The sequence below is a fragment of the Carassius carassius genome, chromosome 36 (assembly GCF_963082965.1).
Source record: "Carassius carassius chromosome 36, fCarCar2.1, whole genome shotgun sequence".
NCBI lineage: Eukaryota > Metazoa > Chordata > Actinopteri > Cypriniformes > Cyprinidae > Carassius > Carassius carassius.
In genome coordinates, this window is record NC_081790.1 from 25,449,151 (window position 1) to 25,467,340 (window position 18,190).

Consider the following 18,190-nt stretch of genomic DNA (forward strand, 5'->3'; position numbering starts at 1 on the left):
TGAACTTGATGTTTCCTCTCATTCTTCTACTACAAGCAGAATGAGTTGAGCATGAGAATGAAAGTGATCTGCATCCAGGAGAGTATTGTGATTCTAACGTGTAGTGGGTGGTCATCCAAAAAATATGAGTGATGTAATTAATACTTTTTTGGCTTCTTAACAACCATTTTATTGAGTGATTCTGTAATTTGTCAACTGGAAAACTAAACCTTCAGTGTACATTCAAGTGGCTGCTTAATCTTGCCACATGTGGATTCAGTTGTGCTGTATGTCATTCCAGCCTTCTAGCTGATTTATACCCTCCTCTCTCAAAGGTCGCCTTGGATTCACCCATACAGGAGGAGACAGCCCCTTGCCCATAAATGGTACGCATATGCATTTAATTGATTTACTGTTCTGGTGGCTTGACAGGCCCAAGCTGTGTGTTGAAAATACTTTAGGCGGCGATTTGTCTCAGTGGTTCCTTTTAGCTGTAATATTCTCTTTAAATGCATTTGAAACATGGGGTAATGCAAATATTTATAAATGTATAAAAAAAGACAAATATAGGATGTAGTTAAATGTAGGTAATGTATAGCTAGATGTCATAATATAGGTGTGCATGATCTTGTACTGTTGTGCAAATGGAATAAAAATGGTTCGTGAGGATATGTACAAATCCCACAGTCATATTGTGATGAAATTAAAACTGGCCCTGTTTTCATAGCTTGTTTCAAATCATTTTCCTTACTCGTACAGGGCTAGCTAGAAATATATCTTAAAATATTTTCTAAATGAGATGAAATTGTAGCTAGAAAGCCACAAATTGTTTAATGCCCAAAGTAACATGTAAATAAAAAGTCAAGGCATTTATCTTAATGCAATCTTAATCCAGTTGATAATTGGTTCAGAATTAAGACACGTTTGGACCGGTAGGTTGAATCTTGAGTGTCCTTAGATATACATTCCACCAATCTTCGCTGAGCCAAGAAAATCTAGTCCATTTAGTTGCACAGTTTGGTATGAGTCTTATTAACAGTGTTTAAGCAATTGGCCAACAAACCCAGGTAATTGATGTGCTAACTGTACTTTTTGCAAGATTTTGATTTATAGTCATACAGCTCTGAAAGGGCATACTTTTTAACACATTTATAAAGTGTAAAATTACTTTAGTCAGAGAATTCACGTTTTCATTGGGGATGTTACTTTACTTGTGATCATCTTATTTTACATGCAGCAAGGAATTATGGGAGGCGACGAGGTAAAGACAACTTTTAACAAATCCAGATGAGAAAAATGAAAAAGTCTTATAAGTTCATATAATTATGGGTGGAAAAAAATCCAGCATCTGCATGACATGTTTTGGGACATTGTTTGCATGTACACGTGCAGCCTTCATTTCCATTTGTTTATCGATTGTGTGCCTCTTTCATTCTGTACTTCAGAGATTTAATTTTTTCTTTTGGTGAAGAGTAAATTTGATTGGGGCTTTTCTGTGGTCAGGGCATCCACACACACACACACATACACACATAAACATCAAGGCCACAGTTGTGACTAACTCCCTTACATAAAGTCTTGTAAAGCAGCTCAGGCCTGTGTTCTGTCACGTCAGGAGGAAATTTGCTGGAGTGGCTTGAGCCAGAGGACTAATACTACATCCTCCAGTCCTCACCCTATGTTATTACTGCAGCTTTAGTGCAGAGCTACTTGATCATATGCTGGACGTTAACACTTACACTAGGAGGTATTTTACAAAATATTCTCTTATATAACCTAATTGTACAAATTAGTTTTATAGGCACAATGCAAAGCAAAGGGCCTAAAGCCCTTACTGCTTAATTATACATTTGACCAACGAACATCCCATTCTACATTCACAGACATTTTAAAGAATGTAAAATAGATTTTAGTTTAGCTAGATGTTCAACATTAACTAATATAATATGTAAATTTAGCCTGAAATTTCTAATGTAGTTTTGTGTATTTAACAAGGAGTTAAATATGAACTACTGATCAGAGGTTTGGGGTCGATAAGATTCCTTAAGAAGTTAATACTTTTATTTAGCAAGGATGTGTTAAATTGATCAAAAGTGACAGTAAAGACATTTATAATGTTTCTGAATCAAACTAATGCTGTACATTTGATCATTCAATTCACAGAATCCTAAACAAAATCACATTCTTCACAAATACATTAAGTAGCATTGCATAGTAATTTTGAGCACAAAATCATCACATTAAAGTGAGTTCTGAAAGATCATATGACACTGTAGATTGGAGGTAGTTGTTGCTGAAATCTCAGCTTTGCCGCAACAGACATTACAGTAAATGTATATAAAAAGAAGAGTTACCTTAAATTGCAGTCATATTTTACATTATTACTTTTTTACTGTATTTTTGATCAAATGCATGCATTTATTTATTTTTTTACCAAGCTTAAACATTGGAACAGTAGAGTAATTATCCATGCTTTAACAAAACTCTCTGTGCAGAGTATGAAAATAACCTGGGCCAAATCTGTGGGCTATAATTTGTTTGATTACTGGACCACAGTAGCCATAATTCAGAAATCCCTATGCTTTCGAAATTGCACAACTGAGATGATGCAATTGTCTGTCTTAGTATTTCTTGGGCTCAGAATAATCCATCAGTCTAATTGATTTTACTCTGTGGTGCAGGAAAATATAGTTTAAACACTGAGAAAGACACAGATAATAATTCCTGCCTTCTCCCTTTTCCTCAGGACACTCATCCCTGTTCCCGATGGAAGATGGCTTCCCAGACGAGGAGAGAGGCGATCAAAGCCTGCCTGGCCTGGGTTCCCCCCACTGCTTCCCTCACCAGAACGGAGAGAGGGTGGAGCGCTATTCTCGCAAAGTCTTTGTGGGTGGCCTCCCCCCTGATATAGACGAAGGTATTGTACTTGTTTAGAATGACCTCTACGCTACTGCTTATAAAAACAAAAACAGGTTTCAAGGTTCATTCTTGGCTTTGGAACCGTGTGCACGATAGCCACTAGCTCTTATCTGCAATATCATCTTTCCTAGATGAGATAACCGCTAGTTTTCGCCGTTTTGGGCACCTGTTTGTGGATTGGCCTCACAAAGCAGAGAGCAAGTCATACTTCCCCCCGAAAGGTGAGCTAAGAGGATTAGTTGAGCAATTTAAAGGGCATTTTTAAACCATAATTGTCATAATTTGCACATTCCAATATTATAGTTGTGGCTGGCTTGATCACCACGAGAGTGCTTGAGTACCTGAATTAAAGAGATAGTTTATCCAAAAATGACAGTTCTATCATCATGTACTCAGTCGTTCCATACCCATCTTCAAAATTCAAGTGAAGGAGACCTCAGAGATTTTTCTCTCCATTGGAAGTCCGTTCTACTTTAAAAAGTAATCCATATGAATCGAGTGCTGAAGTCTTTTGAAGAGACTCCATCATATCATATCTGTTATGCTCGACCGGTAAATCAATTATATATGCGAATAAAACCCGAAATTTCATTTGTTTGCCATATAAAACAATCTTTATCTCTTCACATCGATTGAACTGCTCATTTCATATGGATTACTTTTGTGGTGTCTTTATGAACTTTTTGAAGCTTGAAATTTTCGGTGGAATGGACTTTCAATAGGACAGAAATCTCTGAAGTTTCATGAAATATTTTTTTGGGTGAACTATCCATTAACGTTGGTGATACCGATTATGTTTAAAGACAGGAGTTGTTTTGGTATAGTGTCTATTAAAATTTTTTTTAATACAATTTCTACTGCTTACTAACTCTGAAATTCATTTTTCCAAAGGATACGCTTTCCTCTTGTTTCAAGATGAGAGCTCTGTTCAAGCCCTTATCGATGCCTGCATCGAGGAGGATGGAAAACTCTACTTGTGCGTTTCCAGCCCCACCATTAAAGACAAACCTGTAAGGATGAATTACACTACTGCACTTCAGTTTTTTTTTTTTTATCTTGAACAGCTGCATTTTCAAATCAAGCATTATTTGTCCTTATTTCTTCTGTGAAGACATGCTATTTTTTTATTTGTCAGCAGATTTGAACTGTTGTGGATTATTTCTTCATTTATTTTGTTGACGTGCGGTTTTGTAACAGGTCCAGATTCGCCCGTGGAATCTTAATGATAGTGACTTTGTGATGGATGGATCACAGCCCCTGGACCCGAGGAAGACCATATTTGTGGGTGGGGTGCCACGTCCGCTTCGTGCAGGTATGGCGTTTCTTTTAGTGACTGGGTGAGATTTTAAAGTAGCCAGGGTTATATTGTGCCAGAACAAGTCAGTCTAGCAACACTGGAATTGCATTCAGCAACTATTTTAGTGCTTCCCCAACCATCTTCTTTGCTAGCAAAAAAATGCCATTTTATTAGATCATGAAACAGGTAGAAAGAATTCTGCAGTGTGGTGTGTGTGTTTCTAAACATTAAGCATTAAATGTATTGTCTTTCTGACAGTGGAGCTGGCGATGATCATGGACAGGCTGTATGGAGGCGTGTGCTACGCAGGCATTGACACAGACCCAGAGCTGAAGTACCCCAAGGGAGCAGGGCGGGTCGCCTTCTCTAATCAGCAGAGCTACATTGCTGCTATCAGTGCTCGTTTTGTACAACTGCAGCATGGAGAAATCGATAAACGGGTCAGTGCTGACTTCCACAAAAAATACACATGCAATGAAATGGCATTGATCCAGCAGAGTTTTGGACTATGCTCTAACCCTAGTTGTGACATTGCAACATGTTTTTGGCTAATCAACATAAGCATGTTTTGCATAGTTTCAGTTACAATTTAAATGAGTTTCTTCAATTCAGGACTTCTTAAAAAATAAGAAAGATGGGGTTTGGAAGGTCAAAATAGTCAGGTTATGGTTCTCAATAGTAAAATCCCATGAAACCTGCCAAATACATGATGTCAAAAATAAACTATATTTAAAGTTTTGGTATGAATGTTTTTCCCCAATTCTCATTACTATTTATTGATTGATTGATTGTGAAGTATTTACACATTGTGTTAGTATTTGTTCTGCTGCAGTATCGTTCCAGTACCAGTTATCACAATATATATATATATATATATCTACAAAAATACATTGACGTGCGTAGGGATGGGACGATAACCGGTTTTATTGATAACCGTGATAAAATGTGCTGAAGGTTAGTAATATCGTTTAAAAATGAATTATCATTAAAACCGTGTTTGATTATCGCGGTTTTAATAACTCACTATTAAATCATGTCCAGCCAGCAACAGTCTGACGCAAGCGCAGCGCACAATGTTTTTTTTGTTTTTTTTCGAGAAGGAATGGCGAAAGTCAGTGACTTTTCTATGCTTTTCTATGCTTCTACACTTTTCATTGTAAGGAAGGAAATGCCACAGAATTTAACCTTTCTTTAAATTAAGTGCATAGAGTTGCTTGTTTTATTAGTTGTTTGTTGATTATTAAATATAAAACTTGCTGAAATGTTTTCAGTGTGAGCATCAACTATTTTTGAACACTTTCATCTCGTTTCAACAAAACCGTGATAATATTGATAATCGTGATAATTTTAGTCACTATAATCGTGATATTAAATTTTCATACCGTCCCATCCCTAGACGTGCGTGAAATGCGTCGCCGCGTCACACTGTTTACATCTCGCGTAATGGCATACTCGGAATGCAGAAAGTTGCATTCTATCAAAAAAACAGAGACCACTGTTATCAAAAGTATGGGAATACTTTAAACAGAGGCCAAATAAAATGGCCCTTTGTTCCCTTTGCAAAACCGATATGGTGTACCACGGCAGCACAAATGCGATGCACGAGCACCTCCGAGGAAAACATTCTGGCGCTCTCCGGTGTTATGGTTTAACTGGTTACCATGTGATCTGGTGACCAACTTCCTGGTTCAGGTCTCTGCTGATATTCTTGTAAAGATTACAAGTTATTGGTATGATCACTTGTAGCGGCTGAAGTAAGGATAAAAAAAAATAAAATAAAGTAAGTCTGTGTTGGCACCGGTTTCGAACACGCATTAGGGCCGTTCACATATCGCGCCTAAAACGCGTGGAAAACGCTAGTCGCGCCGCTTTCTCCTTCTTTCCAAAGCGCTCGGGCAGTTGCACCCCTGGGGCATCTGTCGTTGCTAAGCAACCATGACGTGCTCTCTCCATGAAGATGCAACGGATAAATGGATTTGCAGCACTAAATTCGCTTGCAGTAGCTCGGCTACTAAATGTATTTCAAAATGGCAATCCATATACGGCTATGATCAACTGTTCCCTCATCTTAGCTGAGCTTTCAACGTTGTTACGGGAAAGGATGAAGCTCGATGTGGTGCGGACGCGCCTGGAAAAAACGAGCGCGTCGCACCATGTGCGCGTCGCGACCGCATCGCTTCCATTATGAGCGCGCATATAGCGCCTACTTTGGAAATAACGAACTTGAGCGCGCAAAAGACATGATATGTGAACGGCCCCTTAAAAGACAGCGCGCCGCAAGACAACAGTCACAGACCACCAAGCTATCCAGAATCAGCCCCAGATCTCTGGAAACCATGCTAAACCATAGCAGAACCCTGACTACATTTTATGGTTTGTGATGCTAACATTTCATGACGTCTCAGACAACTGTAAATTTATGGCTACTGTGGTTTAATTATAAACGCTATCATAAACTCATATTTACCGTAGTAAAATAATTTTATTTTCCTCTTTATTTCTGTAAACTGTAAAAACTTCAACCACATTGGTTGAAAATGAATAAAGGTTGAAATATTATATTAGAAGTTGTACTTATATATTTTTTTTGTAAAGTTATCCAAAGGATTCATTAGCTAATTAAAAAAAGAACATTAGATTAATTATTTATTGTAATAAAAATAATCGTTAGAGTAGTCGACTAATTGGAATAAATAATCGTTAGATTAGTCGACAGAAAAAATAATCGTTAGTTGCAGCTCTAAAATGAATAAAAGATTTAACCAAACAAAACAAAACAGAACAAAGTACATACAAAAAGAGACCAATTGGGTGGAAAAGCTGACATTTAATTTGCCTTTAATTAATAAAAATTTGCCTTTAATATATAAAGATATTCTGATATTTGCAGTTTTACTTTTTTTCTGTCATGACAATTCATATTGTGAATAATAGGAATTACTGACAACTGTCCAAAAACACACGTGTAACAGTCTGATCTTTCTCGGTCCAGGTTGAAGTGAAGCCATACGTCCTGGATGACCAGCTGTGCGATGAATGTCAGGGGACTCGCTGCGGAGGGAAGTTCGCTCCTTTCTTCTGCGCCAATGTGACCTGTCTCCAGTATTACTGTGAATACTGCTGGGCGGCCATCCACTCACGCGCCGGCCGGGAGTTCCACAAGCCTCTGGTCAAGGAAGGAGGCGACAGACCTCGCCACATCTCCTTCCGCTGGAACTAAAGCTGGTAGGCCAGGAGAAGAAAGAGAGAAAGAGAAGGCTAGGAGGAGTCGCAAAATCATCATCTAAATAAATGCACTTTTTTGTTGCTGGTTCCTTTTTAGTTTAATTTAAAAAAGACAGACAAAAAATATGATTTTAATTTGTCATTTAATATATTTAAAAAAATATGGATGTGCATCCAAAAAAAAAAAAAAAAAGATTCAGGAAGAAAAAGAAAATGTCTAATCCATCTCTCTATTTTTTTATAACTCCATTATATTTCATTTTCACGTGCACAGAGATATGAATATATTGAGTATTAGTATAATTTGTCAGTAAGTATCTGCATGACTTTAGAATTGGCTTTTTGTTAACATTGCGATTGGAAGTATTATGTCCTATTTTAATTGAATTGGAAAGGTGAAGGAGCAAACATGAAAAGAAGAGGTGCGGGAAGAGTGCACTTATTTCTTTGCTACCCAGAGTGCAGATGTGTGGTCTAAGATCTCAGTTGTTAACCAAAGCTTGGTTAGTGAATTCTCTCGACGCTGTTTCTTTTTCTTTTCTTATTTTTTTGTATACTTTGTAATTTAAGACCATGCTAATCTTTAATGTTTCTTGATGACAACAACTGATTCCACAACAGCTGTCTGGATTTGATCTCCATTGTGACATGCAAGAAAACTAATACCTCAAGCTTAGCTGCTAGTTTAAGTCGAATATATATATTTAAAAAAACAAAAACAAAACAAAAAAATATCAAGCTGGTCTCACCCTTTCCCCCAGGACCACAGAAAAAGGAAATGACATCAGCAAAAGGCACATTGAGAAAATCTGCTCTGTCACTTCCTGATTTGAATTCTCGATTCAGCGTCCTAGTGGGGAATGTACAGCATGTTGGTAAAGTTGCAGTAGTCTGCCTGCAAGCTGGTTCAAATGCAAGGAACTTGATTTTGTTTCTGGCCCAGCTTAGCAAGAAGCAGCCATTGTTCTCTCAGGCTTTTAGCGACAAGCCTTCATTTTCATTTTTAACTCGCAAAATGTGTCTCCTAAGCCTTTCCCCAGCCCCCAGAAGCCTAAAACCCTGAAAAGAGGTGTACGTACAAGCAGAACAGAAGTCAAAGCTACTTAGAAGGGAGGACGAATGATCAAACAATGTACCTCCTGTCCTGCAGCAGCCTGAGTGTGAAATATAACTGAAGGTAGTCCATGCATCTCTCCGCTCACTTGGCCCCTTTCCCCGACGCTCACCTGAAACATAAGAGGTTTTACTTTCAGACATTAGGGAACCAAAGATGGCTGTGTAATAGCTAGCGAATCCATGAACCTTTCCTTTCTTTTGCCCTGCAGATTTCATTTTGGCTGATTATTTCTGCCCCCGACCCGACCCAGTCCCCATCCCGTTCAATATAAAGACCAGATGGGCTCCAGCAAACCAAAGATTGGCCTCGAATCGATCAGCATGCAGTTAAAATCCTAGTAACACTAGTGAAAACCACTGAACCTTTTTCGCAAGTCTACACACTTTCCAAAGGTCAACCGAAAGAGTCACACGGTCAGGAGTTTATGCCAGGCATCAGGATTTCCAATTCGGTAGATTTACGGCATTTAAATCGACTAGCGCAAAAACGTCAGGGAGTAAGTGATCAATTAAGACTTGATGCACTAGTGAGAAATTTATCCTCGTGTCGGCTTGGCGGCGTTCCCGCCCTCACTTGAACTGGTGGTTGAACATTTTCGAAGTTAAACACTTTTTGAAGAATTTGCTGTTAAAGATGATTATTTTATACATGGCCTGCTGATTTTTGGTACAGTGTTTTCTAGCTAAATTATTTTGTCATGCACATATAAACATTTATTATGCACTACTTTTCTAAATACTTTTTTTTTTTTTTCAACAGTCATTTTAGGCACATTTTTCACAAAATGGAAAAAAACCCTCCTTTTTGCAATACCTCAATTTTTCACATTGTGAAAGGTAGCTTTTGTACTTTTGTTACTGAGAGATCTGCATATATGGAAATTTTCAGTTTAAGAGAAAAAAAAGTTGAGTGAATTTAATATATATTATTTTCAATTATGCTTTTTATACATTTCAGTGCTGAGGAATCTTTACAACTAAGCACGCACTTGTGTTGACGCGACAAATCTGCAGAGGAGAGATCAGAGTGTATATCTCTTAAGTTCTTGGCTCTTGTACACTAGATTTTAATGGCAACCCTAGATTCGGAAATGATCTGACAGCAGCATGGTAAGAACACGTTGTCGTTCATGTTAATATTACGCAAAATGGCTAAAAGAGAACCTCTCCATAGCTGGAATATAAACTTATAATATAAGGAGAATGCTAAATCTGGTTCATGTTTAGGCTGATCCTCGTATCACAAGAATGGATGTTTGATGTTTAGATATTTTAACATTTGAAAATATATATTCTTGAACTGCCAACTAGTTCCTATTGTAATCCTTAGCATGCATGATGAGAAAAAAAAAAGACGTACATGAATTAGCTATTGAAATTAATTGTTGTGGTTGTGCACCAGATGTTTCTAAACCTTTCGTTTAAGGCCACCCCACACCCATGTTATTCTCTATGCCTTCCCCATAATCCAGTATCGATAGGATGCGCGCTTACACACACACACACACACACACACACACACACACACACACACACACACACACGTGAAAAGAGTACTCTAAATGTCATTGGATGAATTTGCAGTGCAGGACGAAAGCATCTTCTTTAGTACGCTGTTGAAAAGACTTGAGAACTTCATCCCCACTGTCTGTTTGAAGTAAATCAAAACCCGTTTGGAGGAAGGGGAACTTAAGACTTGAATGTGGTAAATGTTGCAAGTTAACTCGGAGTTGTTATGTGCAATACTTTTTTTGAACTTTTTCCAGATAAAGACTCTTTGCAATGTAATTCTTTAATGCCATTTTTAATTGCCGACATTTAAAGAAGATGTTAATATGTTTTTCACAGTCATTTTCTACTGTTATTGTAATCCTTTTCATGCTGGTGTTTGTAAAAAAGAAAAGAAATCAAACTATTTGTACTAATATAAATAATTGAAGTTATTTTTAAAACATTAAAGGTTTTGTGCTCATTTGCTTATTTTGTTTATTTCAAGCTACTGTGATTGATTGCATTGTAATTATTAGGTCAACAATGTATTTAGCTGTTTATTGGTATATTTTTAATTGGAATGTATAATTAATTTTTATAATTTTGATCAGATTTTTGTTATATTTTTGAGGTGAAGCTTTTAATATGTTAAAGTGTCTAGTTTTTACTAATTGCTATATTGTGCTCCACAAAATATGGTTCACATTTTCTGAAGGAAAATAAATATTTAAATATCTGTCTGTTAACGATGTTACTTAATGGCAAAATTTCAATAGTTTTTAACTGTGTATGGGAAGGTTGTTGTATTTATTAATAGCATTTTTTTACTTAAGATATCACCTTAATTTTTATTGTCATTTCACTTTATAAGTTCCTATTTTTGTATTTTTCTTTCTAATTAAGTTATGTTATACGAAATGTCCATATTCTAGGAGTTGGTCTGTAAGTGCTAGTGAAACAAAAGAAAAATCTAATGTTATTTAATTGTTTGCAGCCAACTATTTATAACAATATGCATAATTTTTAAATATTTGTAATGTGAAATGTTGAATGAATAAAACTTAACTGTGACAAGATGTTGACTCTCCTGTATTTCTTGCATTATGTTTTAGAAATGTGTTATTGATGCCTGAAATAGTCTCGTTCTCTATATATTCTCTGTATGCATCTCACTTGTAGATTCTGGCAGATGCTACTCTGAATTCTTTTGATTTTTTTTTTTGCTGTAGCTCACAGCTCAAATGAATCATAATGACCAGTAGGAATTCTGCAGTGGAATCCAACCTCTGGATTTTCTGCCAGTTTTACACTGAACTTATGTTATAACCACATTGCAGGGAAAAAAACTTAACATTTTTATCCATTTGCATTGCTTTGGAAAGCTGGGTGTATTTCTTTTGTTTTTATATCGAGCTTTTATGTTCCAAGTTATTGTGTTCTCAGTGGCACCATCTGCTGTCTCTGAATGGTTCTATTAGAAATTCAGTTCTTTGTTACTTGATCTTGTAAGCGCTTTATTTGTTCTTTGGATTACATTTCTTACATTTTCTTAACACTTCTGTTCATATTCACATTAACTGTATTTGACACCCATGTAGATTTCCCATTTTGCAGTGTCTTGTTTATTAATGTCTTCAATTCTACAGTATTCTCAAAACAGACAAAGGAACAAAAATGATTTAACGTGTTTAGAGAGAAATCAAAAACAGATGTCAGATTGGGGAAATATATATGCTTGATAGCATAATTTTTCAATTCGGCTAACACAAATCTGATTTTATCATTAACCAATTCAATTATTGCCGCCTTTCACTCGATACTCCACAGGAGATCAGCAATTTCTGTGCTTTATAATTTTACAGGTGACGTTTTCATCAACTGTAATAGATCAGTGTGGCTCTGTTTCAGTGAAACTTATTTTGTCTAGATTTCACAGTGGTTGATGCCATCATAATGAGGTAATGAAGATGATCCACCCTAATAAAACAGTGAACATGCCTCAGTTGTTCCCGTATATCTGTCCAGCTACAGGATCTGTAGAATAATAGAAGAGTGAGATGAGATCATCCTCATCTCAGACTCTGGAAACAAAGGTTTTGTACTGTGTGTAGTCAGGTCACAGTCTAATTATTTATTTCCCATGAGACTGTGGGACAGGAAATGTAGATCATGGTGGTTCACTGGTGAGAGGTTTCAATCACAGAACTCGTTTGGAATTATTTGGATGATAAACAGATTGATTATCAGTTGAAGCAGTGCATGACGTGAGACATCATTGCCACACCCTTAAGCAGAAGTTACATGATGAGTATGCCTGCATATTTTTGCTGGCATCCCAAAGAAGCAGGGAACAGAAAAGTTAAAATACTTTGATGAATATAACTGCTTAAATTTAAGCTGAATATCAGAAACTTAACTGCATGTTATTTGCATTTAAATAAAAATGTATTTTAATTTAAATTTATATTAAATGGAAATAGTGGAACTTGAAAGATTTGAAGTACACTACAAAAAAGACATCCAATACAGTTAAGTGCACTTTTTTTTTTTTTCAAAGGATAGTGTGTGTGTGTATTTCATGTAGCTACAATATATAATACATTTGTGTGTAAAATCACTGTTGGTGTTACACCCCATCCACCTTCAATCGTTTTTTAAATTGGGATCGGTGCCTTAAGTGCTACACATGACCGAGTGTAAAATTATTAGTGCAATGGCAGGCATTATAAATATGTAATGTTTCACGCCCCCTCGTGGCTGGAGATGAAATTGAGTGGGCCCTATGTATGCAAATCCGTTGGTAGCAGTTGCTATTGATGCATGAAGCCTAGAAGCCTAGCCATGAAACAAATTAAACACAGAAATATAAGAATTCTATTCTTTATTCTCATTTAGGCTACTATTTATACTGTTAGGCTATATATAACTATAAATATATAATTAATTAAGCTATGAATACGTTTTAACTGGTTTAAATTGGTGGTCTTGATCAACATATTGTGAACAAATAATATTCTGATAGTGTGTTTCTAAAATTTGATTTCATGACAAATCAGTTCTATTTTTATATTTTGCTTGGCAACTAAAGATCTTCTCGTTCGAACATAGACCAATTAGTTTATTATGATATTAAGAACTAACAATTACATGCAATTGTGTAATTAGCATTGGCGTATTTATCATAATGATGTTGCCACATAAATAATAATTGTTGTTATTGGTGGTGGTGTTTTATTTAAAGAAAATAAGCCACAAAAAGCTGTCTAAAACCCCCTTACCTGTGTTAAAATCATTGTATTCATGCTCAGACCCTAGTGGTTTATTGTTTATATAAGCCTAAAACTAAACTGCACAATGATAAAATGTTTTATTTAGGCCTAATTTAACAGATTTTTAACATTACCATTAGTTATTTTTAAGTATCGCAATAGACAATTCCGGTGCATCATGTTTTATCCCACGAGCTGTTTGTGGCTGCCAAGCAAGCAGCAACTTGACGAATTAGGCTAATATAAAATAGACGTTCTTAGGTGTCTGTCTACAGTATTTTTTACTTGTCCGATCAACATTCAGAATCGGAACTACAGGCTATAACCAGAACTATGGCCTTTTCTTTTCATGTTGCGTTATTTGACTTAAAATGGTGATGTGTAGGCTACCCTACATTAAAATGCTACTGCACTTCTCTCAGTTTTTCACTAGATGGCAAACAAGTCAGCTGGTGTGGGTAGGCATAGCTTCAGGCTTTGTAAGGGTCGGGCAAAACAAATGTAGGGTTTCTTTTAGATCCCCCCTAGTGGCTTGAGTGTAAGTGAGGGTCTGGATGCTGCGTGAGGCCGTCAGTATCTGCATCTCTCGATTCAGCGCCACGCACACACACTCAGACACACACACACACACACGCACACACATACAGCATCTCCATCTCGACGCTCCACCTGCCTTCATCAACAAGCCGAATTTAAACTGTATTTGAGCCCGTTTAAAGCGTGAGAGTTGACCGCGTTTGGTGAGTACGTGTTTAAAAACATCTTTTCATCTTTGGCGTGTTGTGTTTGGGTGGGAGATAAATTGTTGTGTCTGGTAAACCAGCCATAAGGGGCGCGGATGCTTTATTTGCTCTGTGGCTGATGTTTCGGCACCTGGATTTTACACAATATAGTTCAGCTGTGCTGTGCTTTTTTCTCTTTCATCTTCAAGATCAATGCACAATCCTTTACTTTCATTTACAAGCGCAACGTTTGTGTATTTTAAAGCATTCGGGTTGACATCAGACAGACACGCGTGAGGTGTTTACCTAATGCTTTAATTTAAAAGGTGTGATGTGACTCTGCATTGTTTATTGATGTGCCAGAGGTGTATAGATTTTTTTTAATTATTATTAAAGGTGGTCGATATTTGACTTGGAGCCAGGCTGGAATATTTTAAAATGCTATTTTATAAGTGTTTTTTTTTTTAATCCTCTACATTTATAGGCTTGTGAAAAGTGAAATAATCTTTTAAAGATGGTTAAATTGGGGAGTAATCTACAAGAGAAAGGAGCAAAAGCTGTTAGTGTTGAGGACGGCTTTCAGAACGTCCCCCTCATCACACCCTTGGATGTTACTAATCTTCAGTACCAAGCCCCAGACAAGGTAAGGAACAATGTTCTTCAGGTCTTATATAATAGAACATAACATCCCTGTTGTCAGGTCAGAAAAATATAACCTTCACCTATTGTCACATGAAATAACATTAGGCAAAATGTCAAATGGAACTGATTCCTAGAAAGCATAATGTTGTAATGACCCTATGTGTTAACTTAAATGGTCAGGGAATTTTTTTTTATTACAGTATCTTTTCATTTTATCTTTGGATTTTGTTTTTGTTTTTTATTTAATATGATTTCACTGTTTTCCCCAAACATGTCGGTACAATCTTCTGCTTTTAAGGTTGAGTAGCCAACCAGTGTGCCTTAGGGTGCGAGCTGTGACACTTTCTGTGAGTGGTGCTTCAGCCCTCATTTGGGATCTTGCTGAGGAAGGCTCAATCATTCTTTGCACCTGCTAACTGAAGTGGCCTGTCACTCTGCCAAAACCTGTGCACAAGCCAGTCACAAAAGGGAACGCTATTATATTTTAAGGAGAGCGCAGCCCTCCACGCAAGCCTAAATGCTGTGTGCCTTGCAGGACAATGATCCTGCCCTACTCACATTACATAATACTTCAATATATTTCTTATTTAAATAAGAAAAATTAGATTGTAATTATGACATTTTTTTGTAAGATGAAAGAGTATAGTAATTTAACAGAATGGCCTTGAGCCTCAGTCTGAAAGATGACTGAATTTGTCTAGTACAAATTATTTGAAAGCATTTTGTTCAAATATGCCCAATTCTATTTTGTAAAGAAGATCACTAATTATAGCTTCATGTATAAAGTCAGTCAGTTCAAGAGTATATTCAAAGACTGTATATTCATAAGTCTAATGATAAGCACAATAAAAAATGTAATATATAACTAATCAATAATGCTGAATCCAGTGCGGCACTTAAATGACCAACTTCATTCTTCTGTGTCTGTAAGAATCAAAATAAATAAATGAATAATTTGTTTGCATGGTCCAAAGCAAAGCAGAGAATCATAGAATCTGAAGTTGCTGTAATCTATGCACTTAATACAATTCTGTCACCTAAACTTGGACAGTGTAATAACCATTAATTTTTCATGCTGACATTAAAGTGTTTAAGCAGGACAAGGATCAGCCCTGCGGGAAATCATTGTCTCTCTAGAGGTCTGCAGATAGCAATCAGCCAGTAGTGACTGCAAATTATTTGAAAGCTGTCTTAACATTATTCATTTTACATGAGCCAAGTTAAGAACACAATCTTTGAAGAATTAGGTTTATTTGCTGTAATGAGGTGTGCAGATTCATTAAATGAATACAGTAATGAGTTTTTATCAGTTATTTGACACCATAACTTAAGAACAACATTTTTCAATAAAATATGTTTTCTATCAGTACAACACATACTGGAGAGGATAAAACTAGTCCGATCCAGAGTAGTCCCTGGTGTTGACACTATCTATGGCTTGAATCAGCAGCAAAAAAGTCAATGCGCAACCTTGCCTGGAGGCAGAGGTTGCATTCTAGGGGAGTGGAAACACAGAATAACAATCCCAGCGATAACAGAGTGCCTCATATAAAGTAGCTCAGGAGAAGGAGAGAGAAATGGAAGCAGACAAGATGGTTATTCAGGGGGGAAATTAAATGTCAGAGGGTTTGGGAAGGAGACAGATAAGCAGCAATTGCAGAGTTCATGACAAGTGGTTGAGCTTCATTCAGTGGTCTACAGGGCATTAGACTTGATCAACCTCAGGGTTTCTAGAAAGCAAGGTGGCAGGAACCGAGGTCAATACTGAGACATAATCATCTTGAGGTGTCACTCCTCCATCTGTTACCACACATCTCATCTTCAGCGAGGGTTGGGCAAAATTCGAAATTGGGCAAAGTTGAAAATCTGCACCCTCTCAGTTCATTAGTTGGAGTTTATACTGAATGACAGGATGAGGAATTCACTAAAATGCAATTCAAGAAATGGTTTTTTTGCATATCCAACTCAAATCCGCTTGAAATTTGAACACTTGAAATCCAATTTTTATAAACCCTACCTAAAGCACATACACATCATGTGGTTTGGAAACAAGATTGAAATTAGATTTTTGATAATCAGTTTGTATTTCAAGTAGGTTTTTTCATAATCTGGGATGCAATGTGATATTCCCTGTCTGATTTGCCATGACTGAGTGCTGTTGTGGGAATAGGCTTTGATTTTGGTAAGGCCAATTATGATAACGTTACTGGAAGTCCTGCTTACCTCAGCATGTCTGTGGGATCAGTGATTCTGAGCAATTAAAAAATTAGCATGACATTTTATCATGAGGAAGGCCTAACATGATTATGGTTATTATGGTATTGATCGGAAGTTACTTGCTTTATGATTTACAGATATCAAACGCTCAGGGAATTTACTGTTTACATTAAGTCAAACTGTCGTTTTGATGGATAAACACTCTCTTCGCAGGTGGTGGTGAAGACACGAACCGAGTATCAGACGGAACAGAAGAATAAGGCCAAGCTGAAGGTTCCCAAGGTGGAGGAGTTCACCATCAGTGTGACTGATGGAGTTTCTGAAAGACTGAAGGTATGGCTGGACTTCCTTTGGCTGGAATTCATAGAAAGAAAATGAACATTGAACAATTACCGTATTTTCCGGACTATAAGTCGCACTTTTTTCATAGTTTGGCTGGTCCTGCTACTTATAGTCAGGTGCGACTTATTTATCAAAATTAATTTGACATGAACCGAAAGAAATTAACCAAGAGAAAACATTACTGTCTACAGCCGCGAGAGGGCGCTCTATGCTGCTCAGTGCTCCTGTAGTCTACACTGAAGACATAGAGCGCCCTCTCGTGGCTGTAGACGGTAATGTTTTCTCTTGGTTCTTGGTTCTAAATAAATGCGACTTATAGTCCAGTGCGACTTATATATGTTTTTTTCCTCATCATGGCGTATTTTTGGACTGATGCGACTTATACTCAGGTGTGACTTATAGTCCGAAAATACGGTAGTTTACAATGATATGTTTGCAATCAGTTCTGTCAGTTCTTATGAATTGGCTTTGGTGGCTTTGCTTTACACTCACTTGCTAAAAGAACATCATGGCTGGTCAACAGATCTTATGGGAAAAACCAGATTCACCAGCAAGACCACACCAGTTCAAAGACCAGTCTGTAACAGCATGTATATTTTTTTCTTGGTGATTTAGAAAGACGTTCTAAAGATCGCTTCTTTTTTAAGTGTCATTAATGCTGTCACAAAAAATGTAGACACTCAGACTTTGTTTCAATACTCTTTGCTTCAACTATCTGGATTGAATCCTGGAAGCAGTTCTAGAGGCAGTTGGGTGATAGAGAGTTGTTGGCAGTCGGAACTGTTTTCATCAATGCAGAGTTGGAGAGTCTGGAGGGATGTTTTACCAGTGAACAGTAGCAGTGAAGGTCATTGGAGAGACAGGTGAAGAAGACAGCAAACATTGGTAAAAGATTGACTTCCTTCTTAAATGACACTGAATGAAACTGTCAGCTGTCTTGAAACCACAGTGCACTATGAAAAATCTAGATG

At 36.9% G+C, this 18,190-nt stretch overlaps 2 protein-coding genes across 6 annotated transcripts in view; both read left to right on the top strand.

The window, feature by feature from the left end:
- cpeb4b (cytoplasmic polyadenylation element binding protein 4b) overlaps window positions 1-11,103 on the top strand; it is a 30,448-nt gene extending 19,345 nt beyond the window's left edge. Inside the window, exons 4-12 of one of the 4 annotated variants that reach the window (XM_059526784.1) lie at window positions 315-365; window positions 1,217-1,240; window positions 2,726-2,896; window positions 3,030-3,119; window positions 3,790-3,908; window positions 4,096-4,210; window positions 4,454-4,635; window positions 7,188-7,420; window positions 8,746-11,103. In XM_059526784.1, coding sequence (XP_059382767.1) covers window positions 315-365; window positions 1,217-1,240; window positions 2,726-2,896; window positions 3,030-3,119; window positions 3,790-3,908; window positions 4,096-4,210; window positions 4,454-4,635; window positions 7,188-7,415 — 980 coding nt within the window. In that variant the 3' untranslated portion in view covers window positions 7,416-7,420; window positions 8,746-11,103. Of the gene's footprint in view, window positions 1-314; window positions 366-1,216; window positions 1,241-2,725; window positions 2,897-3,029; window positions 3,120-3,789; window positions 3,909-4,095; window positions 4,211-4,453; window positions 4,636-7,187 lie in introns of all 4 variants that reach the window. The other 3 variants (XM_059526783.1, XM_059526785.1, XM_059526786.1) reach the window with 3 other exon arrangements.
- A 2,705-nt stretch (window positions 11,104-13,808) lies between these two features.
- The window catches only part of nsg2 (neuronal vesicle trafficking associated 2), a 37,229-nt gene continuing 32,847 nt past the window's right edge, over window positions 13,809-18,190 (top strand). The window contains exons 1-3 of one of the 2 annotated variants that reach the window (XM_059526787.1): window positions 13,809-14,036; window positions 14,503-14,661; window positions 17,091-17,210. In XM_059526787.1, coding sequence (XP_059382770.1) covers window positions 14,533-14,661; window positions 17,091-17,210 — 249 coding nt within the window. In that variant the 5' untranslated portion in view covers window positions 13,809-14,036; window positions 14,503-14,532. Of the gene's footprint in view, window positions 14,037-14,168; window positions 14,317-14,502; window positions 14,662-17,090; window positions 17,211-18,190 lie in introns of those variants that run through there. The other variant, XM_059526789.1, reaches the window with a different exon arrangement.